The 15,501-nt window shown below is 42.3% G+C and overlaps 1 protein-coding gene across 1 annotated transcript in view; it reads right to left on the bottom strand.

Annotated features, from left to right (window-relative positions):
- The window catches only part of htr4 (5-hydroxytryptamine receptor 4), a gene marked incomplete at its 3' end in the record, with an annotated part of 126,740 nt that overhangs the window by 84,598 nt on the left and 26,641 nt on the right, over positions 1-15,501 (bottom strand). Inside the window, exon 2 of the mRNA XM_084549967.1 lies at positions 459-572. Coding sequence (XP_084406093.1) covers positions 459-572 — 114 coding nt within the window. The remainder of the gene's footprint in view (positions 1-458; positions 573-15,501) is intronic.

Consider the following 15,501-nt stretch of genomic DNA (forward strand, 5'->3'; position numbering starts at 1 on the left):
AGAGAGAGAAAAAAGACGAGATGACACAGAGGGGGAGAAGAGAGAGACAAGGTGGAGAGGACAGGAGCGAAGGAGGAGACCGAAAATGAATCATCGCGGTGACAGCGTCTCCCACGTGAACGGACATCCTGGGGACAACCTGCCAGCTCTGTCCCCGTCCCCACAGCTGTACGAGGTCTGTTTGACTTTCTAATCCGGCCTCACGTCGCTCACTTAGCTCCTATTGTCTCTGCTGCTTTGAAAATAGAAGCAGGTTACGTGAGGCTTTCACTGAAGTTCTACTCCTCTTTCTATTCAAGGATTCACAGTTTGTTATTTCTCGTATGCATGGTGTACAGGTACAGCAGCAGTGAAGTGAAAACTGCAACAACCTGCAACCCACACTGTGCACTGTTATGACAACATATAACAAAAAAAAAAAAAAACGATAAAAATTCAGAAACAAAGCTGATCCTCACCGGAGTTGTCTGTCCTTGCAGACGGCCACCATCACCAGCAGGTTTCCCAGGATGCTCATCAGCATGACCAGAGACAGGAAGCAGATCAGAGCCATCCGCTTCGGCATGCTGTCGCTGCAGAGACGCCAGCAGGACAGAAAAACAACAGCAAGCACATGAGTTCAGGTCTGCAGAGTTAAACTACTACATGTCATAAGACAGATAAGACCAACGAAGAGAAGAGCAACTCAGGTTTAGATCAATCTTTCATTCATCACCTTGTCTCATGAGGTGGAGCCGCATCAGGAAAAAAAAAAGTGCTGCAGTCAAACTAATTGCTTGACACAGCTTAGCTAAGATCAGACAGTCATTAGCAGTTAAACTTTTCTGCAGGGAAAAGAAGATTTATGTGTAAAAACCTGTGTAGCTCATCACTTTGTCTCAATCTGAAATAACTTTAGATCACAACCTATCAGATCTACAAGGGTTAATGTATAGTAGGTGGTAGAAGGTCTTATTTAGTCAGTATCAGGTGCCAAAGAGAATTATTTATATCTCCTCCATCTTCAAGGTAGCCTATATCAGAACAGCCACTCATAGTCAGAGAGGCTGTAAGAAAGAAACGGGCAGCACCTGTCACGTGTACCTTGTTCAATGTGAAGAACATGTTCTGTCTTGTGTTGGGTTCTGAATTTTGAATCTTTTCTGTGTTCCCTGTTTTTATTTTGTAAAGTTCTTCCTTGGTGTTTCTTGTCTTGCTTTACTTCCTGTTTTTTCCCCCTCTTTGATTGGTGGATTGGTTTCTCCCTGTGTGCTCCGCCCTCATTAGTTTCACCTGTGTCTCGTTAACCCCTCTGACCAGGTGTACATATATAGCCCCGCCTTTCCCTTCATTCTCTGTCAGGTTGTCTGTGATGCTTCTTTGTGTTCTGGTGTTGATTTTGGTCCTTATGTGTTTTTGGAAACCCTGCCTTCCCTGCAGTTTTTACTAGTCTATTTGCTTCCTAGTTCTGTCTCCCCTTAGCATTTGGGTCCTACGTCACCAGAAACCTGACAACATTTCACATTCGTGGTTGCTAAATAATAAATGGGAGGATTTTGCTATAGTGGCATGAACTGCAAACAACAGAAACTATGGTCACAGTTTAGGAGACATTTTGAGGTGTTTTTCTTGCAACATCTGTCCCAGATAACTCATTCCAACTTTGGCGTAGTAACCGACGCGTTCTCTTTAGTGATTTATTCCTGAATGGCACGTTTCACAACTAACCATGATATACCCGGATCCCATCTCAAAGTAAATGTTCCCCTTGTTTCTGTACCTGTCGACCAAAGGCCCGTTGGTCGACAGGTACACTTTGGAGCTTCATCCCTTTGAGAAAGTAAATGGTCTCCAGGATTGCCTGTTGATTGAAACCTAACCTGGAGCACAACAACAAATGCGTGGGAGAGGGATCTGGGGGTAAAGCCTGGCAAGACAGTTTAACCCATATACATAACTCTTCACTGTGTGTGAGACATGGTTTACTTCAGTTTAAGGTGCTCCATCGTCCAGTCCAGCCTCAGTGGGGCATATGTTTTGGACATATCCTGGCCTTAATTCAGTTTTATTTATATACCGTCAATAACTATACAAATGGTCTCAAGACACTTTACAAAATCCAGTCTGAAACCTGGACTGAAGCCCCCAGAGCAAGCATGTAGGCGACAGTGGCAAGGAAAACTCCCTTTTAACAGGAAGAAACTTTGAGCAGAACCATAAGCTCATATGGAGGGACCCATCTGCCTGAGGCTACATAGCTTTGAGGAATTCTCTTGTATCTGTAAACAGACTATAGCTCCTGACTTCCATACAACCATCTTCCTACTGTTGCTTGTGCTCTGTATTAGTTTGTGTTCTATGTTCACTGGACAAAACCCGCTAAAAAACCCGAAAATAAAGTTAAAAAAAATAAATAAAGTTCTGCATTTCAAACTGCCATCCAACTGTGCAGGTAACTGTGCAGGCTTTATTCAGAACAGAAGCTGCAGTGAATGTGCTCGAAACAATGAGCTCAGGTCTTTGTCTTCTACTAAAAAAAGCCCTTAAATCAAGTCTTTTCATCACCGTTGCTAATGAATGGCATAAATCTCATGACTGACGATGAATATTCAAACGTTTCCATCTTTGACAAAGCTGTCATCCAGACTGATGTACAGTGGACAGAGCATTTTCCAATACCTCAGAGAGACACCTCTGTCAGAGAGACAAAGACACTTCTGGACGGTGTGAAGAAAAATGCAGAGAGGTCATTTTTCTTCTAGCGCAGGCTGGTAAAGTTTAAGAAGCCCAGATGTAAGGCGCTTATTCACGATCCACCACGGGGAATATGATATATTTTACAGCACAAAACTGCAGGCATTGCATTTTTTTCTCTCCCATACATATAACCTTGGCGTGGCTTCAACGAAACGTCTCAAGGTAGGAGCAAAGTAGCCGGTGTGGGTTATGAATCCAAAGCCCTCGCAGTGAGTTGTGCGGTTTAGGAGCTCTCTGGAAATGACTTGTTTAATCTCAGACTTGTTTGACATTGGTAATGCATTATAGTAATCCCCCTGAGGTTTGCGTTTTCTCGCACTTGAAGGCTCGACAAGGAAGGGGGGGGGGGGGGGGGGTCGGAGCACAGCAGCGCACCCGTCAACACAGACTTTACACAGCAGAGGAAACTAATTAGACTAGGAAATACTTTTCCTTTCTGTGGCTTTGACCTGCAAGTTTGCAGAAATCTTTAAGTCTCACTGTGGATTTTCTGTCTTTTCTGTCCACATTCGACATCCATAATATGCTCATACACACCAATCGCCCACAACATTATGACCACTGACAGGAGAAGTGAATTACATTTAAACCATCTTGTGACAGTTCAATGTTCTGCTGGGAAACTTCTGGACCTGGCATTCATTGGTGTGGATGTTACTTAGACATGTAGCACCCACCTAGACCAGACCAGGCACCCCCACCCCACAGCAATGACACTCCTTGATGGCAGCACCCTCAGAAGGCCCATGTCCATTCTCCTATGAGTCACCAAAGGTGGTCTTAATGTTACCCCTGATCGGTGTACGCCTCTGTGCTGCATTCAGGAGCCATGCCTCATCCCTGTTTGCCAAATTATTTTACTCTCAGCATCCGAGGTTCAAAAGGCGAAGTGATAGTTTGCAAATGAGTCTTGTTCTTTGATCAGCGATGCCAACACACCAATCAGATCAAATGGGAACACTGAAAGATTTTCAACAGAAACATCATTACCAAAAAAGTAAATAAAGCAAGAGAAGGTCCAGTAACACCGCACTAATCCGCTTTCATCTTGAATTCGCCTGACCCCTTTCCCCTAAATGAGACATTGATATGCATGTTATTGTAGCAGCAACTACCTTTTAACGGGGCAGCGGGGACGGCGGGCGGCATACAAATGTCTTCTTTCATGGGAGAGCCTCGGCTTATTTTGGGCTTTGACAATGAGGGAATCAGACGCTTGGACGAGTTAGCGCAGCGGTTTCTCTCATTAGTTAGCCTGGCAATTTACAAAAGCTCACAGGATCTGCTTCTTAATTCTAAAAAAAAAAAACAATTAAGTGTCCCGTGTAAAATGTTTTCTTGCAGATTTAAACTTCAGCTGCAGCATTGTTACCTAGGAAGTGCGTCATACATCAGAGTTCTCCGTTGAGCTCGGACGCTCAGTTTAAAGATTATCAGTGCAAATTTTTCAGCCGATTCACGCACCTGCAATCTTCCAGCCGCACCCCTTCTCAACAAACCTTACGTTAAGCCCTGACTTCACGATTTGAAAGTCGGTGTCTGGATTAAAACAGTGAAGTTGACTGAAAAGTCAAGTTGCACACAACTGTTCCTTGAACAACTCCCTCAAATCACCGAAATGCTGTTGTGACAAGTTATATGCAAGGACGGGGGTATCAAACTATAACATGTCAAGTCCTATTAAGTTCTGTTTCCAGCTGCTCCCAGGGTTTACGCTCACGGTCGGGGTAAAAAGCTGGTTAATGAGGATAACATGTGCGCGTGAGGAGAGTCTGTTATCGAGGGCATTTATGCAGAAAGTTACTAAAATTGTCAGCCCCAGCTCACGTAAGAAATATATGATGCTGTGTAGAGACCTCTGTGGATCATCCCACAGATACTCGATCAGTTTGGGATCTAGTGAATTTGGAGGCCAGGTCAACACCTTGTGCTGTTTTTCATGTTTTGTTTTTTTTTTAGTTGTTCCTAAAGTGTTTTTGTGTGTGTGTCTGTGTCAGGCTGCATCCTGCTGGGGATGTCTGCTGCCATCAAGGAGTGTCATTGCTATGGGGTGGGGGTGTCTGGTCTGGTCTAGGTGGGTGCTACATGTCTAAGTAACATCCACATGAATGAATGCCAGGTCCAAAAGTGGTCATAATGCTGTGGCTGATCGGTGTATATTGCATTCTGATTGTGGCGAGGCACACTTACAGGTCATCTGATTTGAGACGACTCATATTTTTTTCTCATTTTGCACTACACCGTGTGGTCCAGATGGGTTTTCCAGATTCTCTTTCTGGATAGTGTCGTCTGCTGTTGAACTCTGGAGAAAAACGTCTGAGAGTGAAACGCAGGGGTTCGTAATCCCGTTGACATCGGATACACATGAACTCTGACCTGCAGCTAAGCCGAACTTCTGGTGGGCAATCAGCATGCAGCTGCAGTAATTAGGCGCTCAAAGGCAGATGGGGGGCGACTGAGGAAAATACCTCGGCCAGAAGAGGAGCTTAAAGTAACCAATCTGTCACTGGGCAGCTGGTTTCTTTTACTCCTTTATTTCGACACAGCTTGAGCTTCTGAGAGAGTTTGACTCCCGATGAATCAGGAGGAGACGGAGCTGAATCTTTTTAAAAATGAATCTGAAAAAGGAATGCTCTCAGTCGTGGCAGGAAGTTGTGAAAAGATCCTGAGTGGATCGCCTGCACGGCCTGCAGAATGCGCTCGCTATCTCAGCCGGTGCAGCTACTCTAGGAGCGTGGAGCTTCACGGTTCAGACTGGGGCGCTTTATATCGGGTGGCTGCACAGAACACGATAGCTTCAATGCCTGTGATTGGATGCAAAGAGCGGAGGGTTGTGTGGCAGTCAGGAGCCACGCCGATGTCCTGGAAAAACCGCGTGAGGGAGAAATCACACGTCTGACAGGATACCTGAACGATTCAGCATGAGCTGTTGAGTCAGCCGCGGTGAACTGATTGCACAGGAGTTGTCAGAGGAGCAGTGTGTCGTTAGTTCCACCTTGTCCCTGTCGGTTTCCACCTCAACACTCTGTTGTAACTGATGTAATCAGAATCTGCAAAAAACTGCCCCCGGGCTTTGTTGAATTCAGCCAGTCTGCATTAAAACACACTCTCTTACATTCACACATCTACTCAACTTGGTATCTTCTTGTTTCCCCATTTATGTGACACATTACTTGTTTGCTTTCTTTACGCGTCCCTATTAAACACTTTTATTGGGAGCCTGCTTTGGAGGAGCTCCAACATAAAACAGGACATTAATAGACAAACCAAAATTGGCAATAACATAAAAGAAAGAATAATGAGTGCATTGTTAAATGATGCAGAGCACGCAGAGGACTCTAATGCTCAATGTCCAAAGCTGATACATGATTTAACGCTCTGCTCGACAGTCCTAGAAAGTTCTTGTTCATCTGAGGACACATTCCTGGTTGAGAAGTCCAACATTTACTGTCAAATAGAAGGAGTTAAAAGGAGTGAGATTAGTTGACTAGTTGGCATCGTTGTTGTCTTACCTACACTCAACCTTTTTTCTAATAGAAACATGAGTTATCTGGGGCTCTGTTTTAATAGCCGTACACAGGTTTGTCACAGGATGATCACAGTAGTGATCAGACTGAACTGCTTTAAATATTTTTTGTACCTTTAACATGTTTACTTTTATCCAGTTTCTCTTGTCTTACCGTATTCTATTTTTTGTATTTTGCAAATTATATTGTAAAATATAATTTTTTGTCATTCCCTACCTTATGTCTGTAACACCTTATACACATTTTATGCTGTCAATTTGACGCCCAGCCCGACTACGAGTTGCAGTTACGTAGACCTCAAGAGCTGTGATTGGTCCGCTTGGTAGCAGCGTGTTTCTGCTTTAGTATTTCTGGCTGCTTCTCCATCTCCGCAATTTTCGAATTGCAAACATTTGTACGACTCATCTTGGGTGAAATTTTGGCGAACGTTTCAGTCGCCATTGTTGAAAGTGAAGCAGGAAGTAGAAACAAAAATTAACCCGACTGGCAAAAAGAATGACTAGTGTTTGGATGGCGTTGTTACAGAGCGAAACAGACTGACGAGCGCACAAGTATAAATGGCTCGCACCGGCGTCGGTACGTACGTAGGTTACACCAACTATGTCTTGCAGAGGCATAAACAGCGCTTAAATTTCCCCATGGGGATAAATAAAGTCCTATCTTATCTTGTTTAGCACACAAATCAGCACTGAGTGAGGCATCTGTCTTGATAAGATCTCATGTTAACCGGTCCGTCTTTAAAGTACCATAATGACATGAATATTGGATTTAGTGACAAATACCAGCAGCCTGTGCAGTTTATACACATGAATACTAAACATAAGCTGTTTATATGTGGCATCCTATGGACAAATGTGTGTTAGATTAAATAAAGTGTCAGCAAATAACACAAATCTAAAGTAAACAGTTGACTGTCAATCTAACTTTGCTAGCTAACACTTAAAAAAATAAAATTAAGCTAGTTACGTCTTGAGTCTTTTCCTCTGGGTTTTGACCAACTCTCTTTACATAATTTTAAATCTCCATGATCTAAAAATTCAAGCGCACAAACACTGGATTTTAAACGGTGGCGGTAATGTATTTTTATTTTTTTTAGTGAACAACTAAATAGCATCACATGCTACATGAGTTACGTACGTGGTGCACGTACAATGTTGTCTGAGACTTGCAAAAAATATTTCCGATTCGTTATGAGACCATGGCGGAGTACATCAGACCCTGGCAGGTTGCAACAGTATGAATTATTAGCGGTATCATTCATTTCTTGAATACATCTTTGAGGTCAGTGGCAGCTGAAGCTCTTCCAAAGAGCTCTGCACAAAAGATTAACACATGCAATAGAAAGGAAAATAGCTGGTGCTTTGACAAAATGTCAAAGGCCTAGCTCCTGCCAAGGACACATCCATTCACTCGGCTGAATATTCTGTTCTGTGCATTTGTGAAAACTAGAATAAAATCGTCGGCGGTAGCAGCAGCGTGAATACGTTATGCTTTGTTTAGGTTCTGGGGCGCAAAAGCATGGATTCTCAGAAATAAAGATCATATCTTAAGTTTAGTTCTACATCCATTAAAAGGTGTTTTTTCGACCAGTCGATTAAAATGCAAAACTGACATGTTAGGTAGTTTTGAGAATTGTCATTTCAACAGATGGACACGAGATGGACACCTCTCTCACTCAGAACAAACCCCCTGCTTCTTCCCCCAAAGTGTGACCAAACAGTCAGAACAGCATTATGACTGACTGGAGTGACACACATCCAAAGAACAAACGCTGGAACAGTTGCCATCACCTCAGTTCAAATAGTTGTGTGTCTGTTAAAAGCCAACCAAAAACACCAGGGTTTCACAAAATACTGTGGGAAACACTGTAATTGCTCCTATAGGAAGCGTAAAAAACAGCGACACATTAAAGTGTTCTCCCTGCTTCTTCTCCTTTTCTGGGGAAACCCATTTTTTCTACATTCAGTTGCGAACTCCGAATTACCATCTTCTCACCCCTGATGATGCACCCCATCCCTCCTCCAGCATCCAAACCTGTTTGCTCTGTTCCTGCTCAACCAAGCACATCCACATCGGATGCTTCCATCAGGTGCTGTGTGTGGGTAAACAGCAGGGAAGCCCTCCAACTTTACATTCGTTTCTTATTAAAAAAAAATTAAAATCTTTCTGGCTGGTTCTGAATGCATCAGTTGGATTCCCTAATTGCAAACAATGGCTGTCTGGACACTGGGATTCTCTCCCAGCAGGCACAGACAAGTGCGCTATTATGCAAACTGATGGGCTCTGTGTCTGATGCTGCTTATCGGTGACACAAGGACAATGTGTCATCACCGGGGGACTGGGTCATGACAGTGTCTCCCGCTGGGTGGGACCATAAGAGAGTGAAAACGGAGGCAAAAAAAAATAATAATTAAGCGTGAAAGCTAAAACTAAATTGCCAGTCGGCTGGAAATATTTGACAAAAGAAATAAATCAGTTCGTTAGAGTGAGCGGCGTTGGAATGAACAGCATGTTCTCCCACTTGCATGTTTGTAAACGGAACTTTCCTATTTCCTGGTCTTTTCAAAATAAAAGTGATTTGAAAAACTCAACAGTTGAATCATTGAGTGTTTTTTTTTTTTTTTTTTTTAAATATGTGTCCATCTAAAACGTCTGGACTCTGGACATGTAGTGATTTTCTCTGTGCATGGACGGGAAAAATAAACGGTCTTTCAGCCCCGTGACAACTTGACACCTGTATGTATTCTTTCAAAATAAACCTTGAAGCTAAAAATGTTCCAGGCTCAATAAATGAAACATCATCTCTGCCCGATGCGTTTCATAATTTGTGCTGGTCAGTCAGGATTTGACACGGTGCTTTTAGTCGCAGTGAAGCTTTTGCTCTGTGGTTTTGTCCCTGTAAGTGAGCGGGGCCCTTTTTTTTTTTTTTTTTCAGTCCCTGTAGATTATTTTCTTTGCGGTGGCAGGGTCTGAGCTCAGGACGGCTGCAGCTGAGCTTTGCTTCTAAACGACAGGTTTCGGTTTCTGAGCTGCCGGGTCAAACTGGAGTTAGGTTCTGTTATCTTTACCCCTCCTGTGGAAAAGAAGCTTAGAGCACAAAATAGTGCAGGGAAGGAGCAGATATGAAATGAAGTCTGGTTTGAACGTGTCAGCAAAGAGCTTCGAGAGGTGTTTATGACTCTTCCAACTATTTCAGCTAGTTGCTGCGCTCATAGCTTGTGATGAGGACTGTAACAGGCGGTTTAGGCTTATGTTAGAATAACTTTTGTTATTGATTTACTTGGTCATTTGGATTTTAGATGGAGGAATCAGGATCCATTTAAATGAATTCAATGAGGTTAATTTGTAAGTTTATTAGGATTTGGTGCTGGAGTTGTTCCCCAAGGCTCAACACTGGCCCCACTAATATTGACAATCGCCTTGTTTTGGCAGGTTTACAAACATTTAAAGATCAGGCCTCCACGAAAGTTTGGTAATTTGGCCCGAAATAGTAAATTTATATTACCGAAATAGTAAATAGTAAATAAATAGTCCTCACTTTAGATTAGGTCACAAAAATAGTTTCCTAACCATCAATAAATGTTTTGGAACTACCTTAATTAACCAATAATTGCAGTAGGAATATACGTATTACTTCATTTATAAACCATTTATTAACACACTTACTCTTAGTGCATGTGTCCATAATAAGATGTATAAATGTGCATTTCAATTGTTTATCAATCCTTTACTTGCACTTTCTAAAGGGTCTCACCAACCACTGATATAACTCCTTAATAACCATTTTGTAAATACTTTAATATTGAATGTCTACTTACTAACGCCTATTAATGATGAATTAAGTGTTTACTAATGCTTTACTAATGCTTCATAGTGTGCAGCTATAATATAACGATACCATGTTGTTTGTAAAGCTCAACGTCTCAGCTTTCAGAAACCGTTGGAATTTTTTCGATAGCATAAACCATGAAGTACCTACAGTAAATCAAAGTGCACGTCAGAAACCAAAAGGCCTCCAGAGATGTAACTCCATTATCATTCACAGAAGAAAACTATGCACCTTGAGTACAATGAGCAAAAGGTGAGAACCCGCTCTGACCTGACATGTACCAGAATACATGATCAGTGTATATTTGGTGGCGATGACGGCTGACACAAGCGCAGCGTTCGTTTGATTGTTTACAGCTAAATGAAGCTTATTAGCGCTCGCTCCGTGCGCCCGCCGTCATGATTGTAAATGTCAAGCTCGTGTGCAACTCAGAACCTCTGCAGTGTAGTAATGAAACAAATAAAAAATAAATAAAATAAAAATGCAGGGTGGCTCGAGATCAGTTCCGGCTATGGGTTTTTGACATTTTACCAAAACACCATCCTGTCGTTTTCACCTACAAAAAGCAGCGACGCGGCTGTTTTTATGGCTGTTTCTGGAGTGAGGCTCGTCACGAAACACAAATGAAATGAACACACAACAGATTCAGATCTTCTTAACTAGAGAGCAGCGCCTGCATCAGAAGAGAGGCAATCATTGTCATCAGCCGTGCACCACAGCAATCATTCAGTCACACAGGCCTAAACCTCACATGAACATGCATGCACACTAATTCATTTGGACGTCAATCAAAACCTATTCACTCTCTCTCTCTCTCTTGGCTTTTTTGTAATGCAGCATCGCCCTTCCTCATTAATAACACAGCCTCTCTGTCTATCACACACAACCGCCTTGTCTTTCCACAAAGTTTTCCACCACTCTAACTCTCCAGCAGCACACTAATCACCTTATTCTCAATCATTTCAAAGCCAGACAGACATTTTATTTATTTATTTATTTTAAAAACAATCACCTTGTTCAGTCAAAATCACCGACCAGGGCTGCAGCGGAAAAGGGTGAACTAGCCGACGCATCCTATTTCAGAATTGAAATTCTGGACACATTTCTCATGACAGGAAGTTGTAAATCAATATTCCTGCACGGCATACAATCAGTTTCATAGACAGAAACAGACGACAGACAAAGTTGGACTCATAAAGTCTCCTGGACGTGATGTTTTACGGACGCCATTCTGCAGGATGTTTAGGAATCGGGCATGAATTTTAAAGCAGCCGCGCAAATCTCTCGGTGCATCATTTTATCCTTGTTACACGTAGGAACAATCCTCAGAGTTACGAGCTGTCGGATCTCAGGGGATCCGACCGACTTTTTTTAATCAACTGACAGATGACTGACAAGAGCTCTCTTTGCTGAAACATCAGCATCAGGATATATGGGCTACTTTGGAGAGCTGTCCTTGACTCAGTGCTTCGTGTTTTCAAAAAAAACTCAGATGAGTTTTAAAATGAGTTGAAGGTGGTGAATTATGCTTAACATCAGTAAATGCCATGAACTTCATCAGGTCAAAGGTAAAAACGCGACAGTGCTTCTTGTGCACATCCTCTAAACTTGTTCTCTCCTGTAAACGCAGTCCCAACTATAAAAAATACTTTAAAAATCACCAAGTAAAGACTCACTCGGTTCATCCTTTACCTAAAGCTGTGGCATGTCAAACTGCCGGTAACCCTGGCAACAATGGTTGTGCCTGTTGCTGCGTTTTCATCGACCTCTGATTAGCTGCCCACATGCTGTAGCTCAGATTTGCCTGGTGTTGTGTTCTCCGACAGCTCTGACCAATCTAGGCTTTGTGGGTGGGATTTAAAAAGGGGAACATCATCCGTACTTATCTTCCCACGTTCTGGAAATTTACTGCCAGAAAACATGCGTCTAAAATCATGCACAGGAATAAAACAAACAAATGCAAATACATTAAGAGAAACAAGATATAGCTCATATTGTGAACTTGTGCACTAAGAGGTTCCTATTTGTGGCCACCTTACCAATAAATGTCCCATCTACTATGTTCAGTAATAACTCTCTAGCCTGTTGTAGCCAGACTCAATTCATATCACAACGTGAGTCTGGTTACGCTCCATTTGGATTTCATTATGGCACGTGTTAGATAAATATGCTTCTGCACGCCATTAGATAGTCCTACAACCAGTCAGAGTATCCAAGTACGTGACGTTAAGGGAAATGCCTTAATTGCTGTTAACAAACTAAACAGCTGCTTCTCTGATGGCAGCCATTTTGCTGTAAACAAATTCAACTCAATCCAACCATCCAACCGAGATTACTCTTCTGTCCATCACCCACAAATCGATTTGACTTGTTTGGCCCCGTAGATTTTTGCCGGAGCATAATCTGTTCCCAACAGAAGAGTTCCAGACCAACTGTTCTGGACCTCGGCTAAATATTTCACTCTCACTCTTTAGCTGCTTAATTTACTACAGTATGCTAGTAGCTAGAGCGGCACAATCGTGTGGTTGTTAGCACGGACTATTGCTTTTAATGGTATTGTATTACAAATCAGCTTTTGTTACTGATTTATTTGGTCATTTAGATTTTAGATGGAGGAATCATAATCCATTACAACCAAAAGTGTAAATTTATTCAGGATTTGGTGCTGGAGGTGTTCCCCAAGGCTCAACACTGGCCCCACTAATATTTTATATTGACAATCGCCTTGTTTTGGCAGGTTTACAAACATTTAAAGAACAAGCCTGCACAAAAGTTCGGTAATTCGGCCTAAAAAGAACGGCAGTAAACTAAAACGGCAAACAGTGAGCTGATAAATGAGCCAATAAACCTCTGCATAGCTGAGGAGAGCTGCAGCTTCAGCTGATAAATTCACTGCTGCAAGCAAACACATTTCACATCATTGCCCTATTTTCACATCATCACTTCAAACACTGATATCGTTAAAATACTGAGTTGACTGCTCCTAGAAACCATGTCTGAAACCTGCCCATGACATTTGAATTTGTCTGTTGTTATTATTATCAAGAGCGAGGCAGGTTCCTTCACCTCCATTTTAAGATGTCAAGGGAAAAAAAAATAACTTCTGGTTTCACAAATTTTGTTTTTGTTTGTTTACAGTAGTAGGAAGGTCAGTCCTAAGGCGTCTTGCTTTGTTTGCAGTGTCCTAACGCAGCAGGAATAGCTGAGCCCTTTCAAGCACAATGAAACTCAGCTGGACTCCTGAGAGGTTGTCTGGATGTGATATCATGACCCTGTCTTCCTTAATGGAGCAGTTAATGATGTGTGACCAATTTTGGAGGCAGGGAAGGACGACGAGTGTCGACCAACCATCCTGATGTTAAGTACACACCAGAGAGGGTTCAGAATAGAATGAGCTGCACATGATATATAGTCAACAAAATCTTGGGGCACCATATTATCATTACTGTGTCCTCTTCAATGAAACATTTTTGTTGGCGTGTTACAGCCTCTGTGGCCCAGTCCTCTCTGGTGTTCTGACCACATGTAGACACGACTGAGCAACAACACAGACTGTGCATTAACCTTGACTGACCCATGTTGCTTCTGTTCTTGGAAAGCCTTGGCCTGACGTAGCATATGAGTCCGGTAACACAGCGTTCAGATTTCATTATGGGAGTGTTTCAATTGATGCAGAGGAAAAAAAAATACCTCTGCATGCACTTGAAAAGACTTACAACTAAGTGTGTTTCTCAATAGGAAGAAGCTGAGGCTCTGTAGGTAGACCGGGTTGTCCACAAACCAGAGGGTTAGCAGTTTGACTGTGTCATTGTGACTGAGATCCAACAGGCACAGAACAGACCATTTACCAGCATGTATTCTTGTCTGCACTTGGGTTCTTTTGGACTTGTGAAATGTCACCAGTCGCTGCCCAAGTAGTTTTCCAATTTAAAGTACACATTTGACCAAGTACGGGAGGTAACTTGTGTGGGCCTTTGACAAGGAGGTTTCCCAGGAATTGTTCTGCTGGCTAACTCCTATTCTCCAGAGTCTGCACTGCCAAGTACACCTGCCAATTTCAGTGAATTTGTTTAGAATAAGTCTTAACACGTCCAACCGTTAGTTTAGAGAGAATTCAAGTACGTCGATCCATCCATTCCATGCGTAAGTGGCTACCTGTATTAGGACCACAGACTGATTAGGGCCAGCAGCACACACCTGCCAAAGGTTTCCATAGAGTTTGATTTTGCTTTTTGATAGAAAATGATATGATATTGGGTTTAGTTACTAGATTTGGTAAACAGGTTATATTCATGCATGATTATGTGCCTTGTTTTGTAGGAAACCTCAAGGAGAGTGCAGGAGGCCTGAGGCCTTGGTGCCATCTCAAGGAAGATACTCCCTGCTTCCGAAGAATAGATAACATGTTTGTTGATAGGTAGTATGACGTGTACTGAAGATAATCGGGCATTGTGTATAAATACTGTTCCATTTTTCTGTTCTGGGAGCTCCTCTCCCATGACCTTGTGTTGTGTGAGATTCAGTGCACTGCTTGAATAAAGAAATGCTGACTTCGAGATCCTCATTGCAAGAGTGGTGATTCCTTTTTTCACCCCACACTTTTTAATACATATGAACTGCTACATAATTGTGGCCAAGAGTAAACACAGTAACCTTCCTTTTGGATTAACTACTCCATAGGAAGATGCTCCTGGAGCGCGATTAAACTACAAGTCGTGGACCAATGCACACTGAGACTACGCCTCATGAGTTTATGGTTAGGATATGGGGGAAAAGGAAATGTTTTACGCCAAGGCTAAAAGCTTATTAAGCTAAGCTAACGAGGGTAACTCAATATGGATTATTCTCGGGAACATGATAAACCCGACCCCGCTTTAAGGCAGCAATAATCACAATTATGACAATAAGCACTGAGTGGAAAAATGCAGACAATAATATCCGTTATAATCCGTAATATACGACATTTCCGTTAATAATCTGCACTACACATCTAAATTCTAGGAACTCTATAATCTTAACACTAATCTTTGGAAGCATAATGGTTAATAACAGAAAATTGGTATCACTTTTGCATTTGAGTCACTCACAAAGTCCGTAAATCCCATAAAAGCCTCTTCAGAGTGGAATAATGCCCTGCTGAAATTCAATCAATGAAAGCCTTGATGAAACACGTTGGCGCCTGTTTCTTTTTTTTTGAATTTCCTGTTTTGTTTTGTAAATCACTAACTGTCTATCATTTCAGAAGTCTTCATTCCCCCTGTGTGGTTGCTGTCCATGATGGTGAGCTCCGCCCTGATGTGTCTCACCTGTGCCTCATCATTCCCTGTTGCCTTCCGTCCTTTGTCAGTGCCGTTCTAGTCTCTTCCCAGCGTGCTTTATACCTCTCTGAGTTCGTCTTCACCTGCTTTT

The sequence above is a fragment of the Chelon labrosus genome (assembly GCF_963514085.1).
Source record: "Chelon labrosus genome assembly, chromosome: 8".
Lineage (NCBI taxonomy): Eukaryota > Metazoa > Chordata > Actinopteri > Mugiliformes > Mugilidae > Chelon > Chelon labrosus.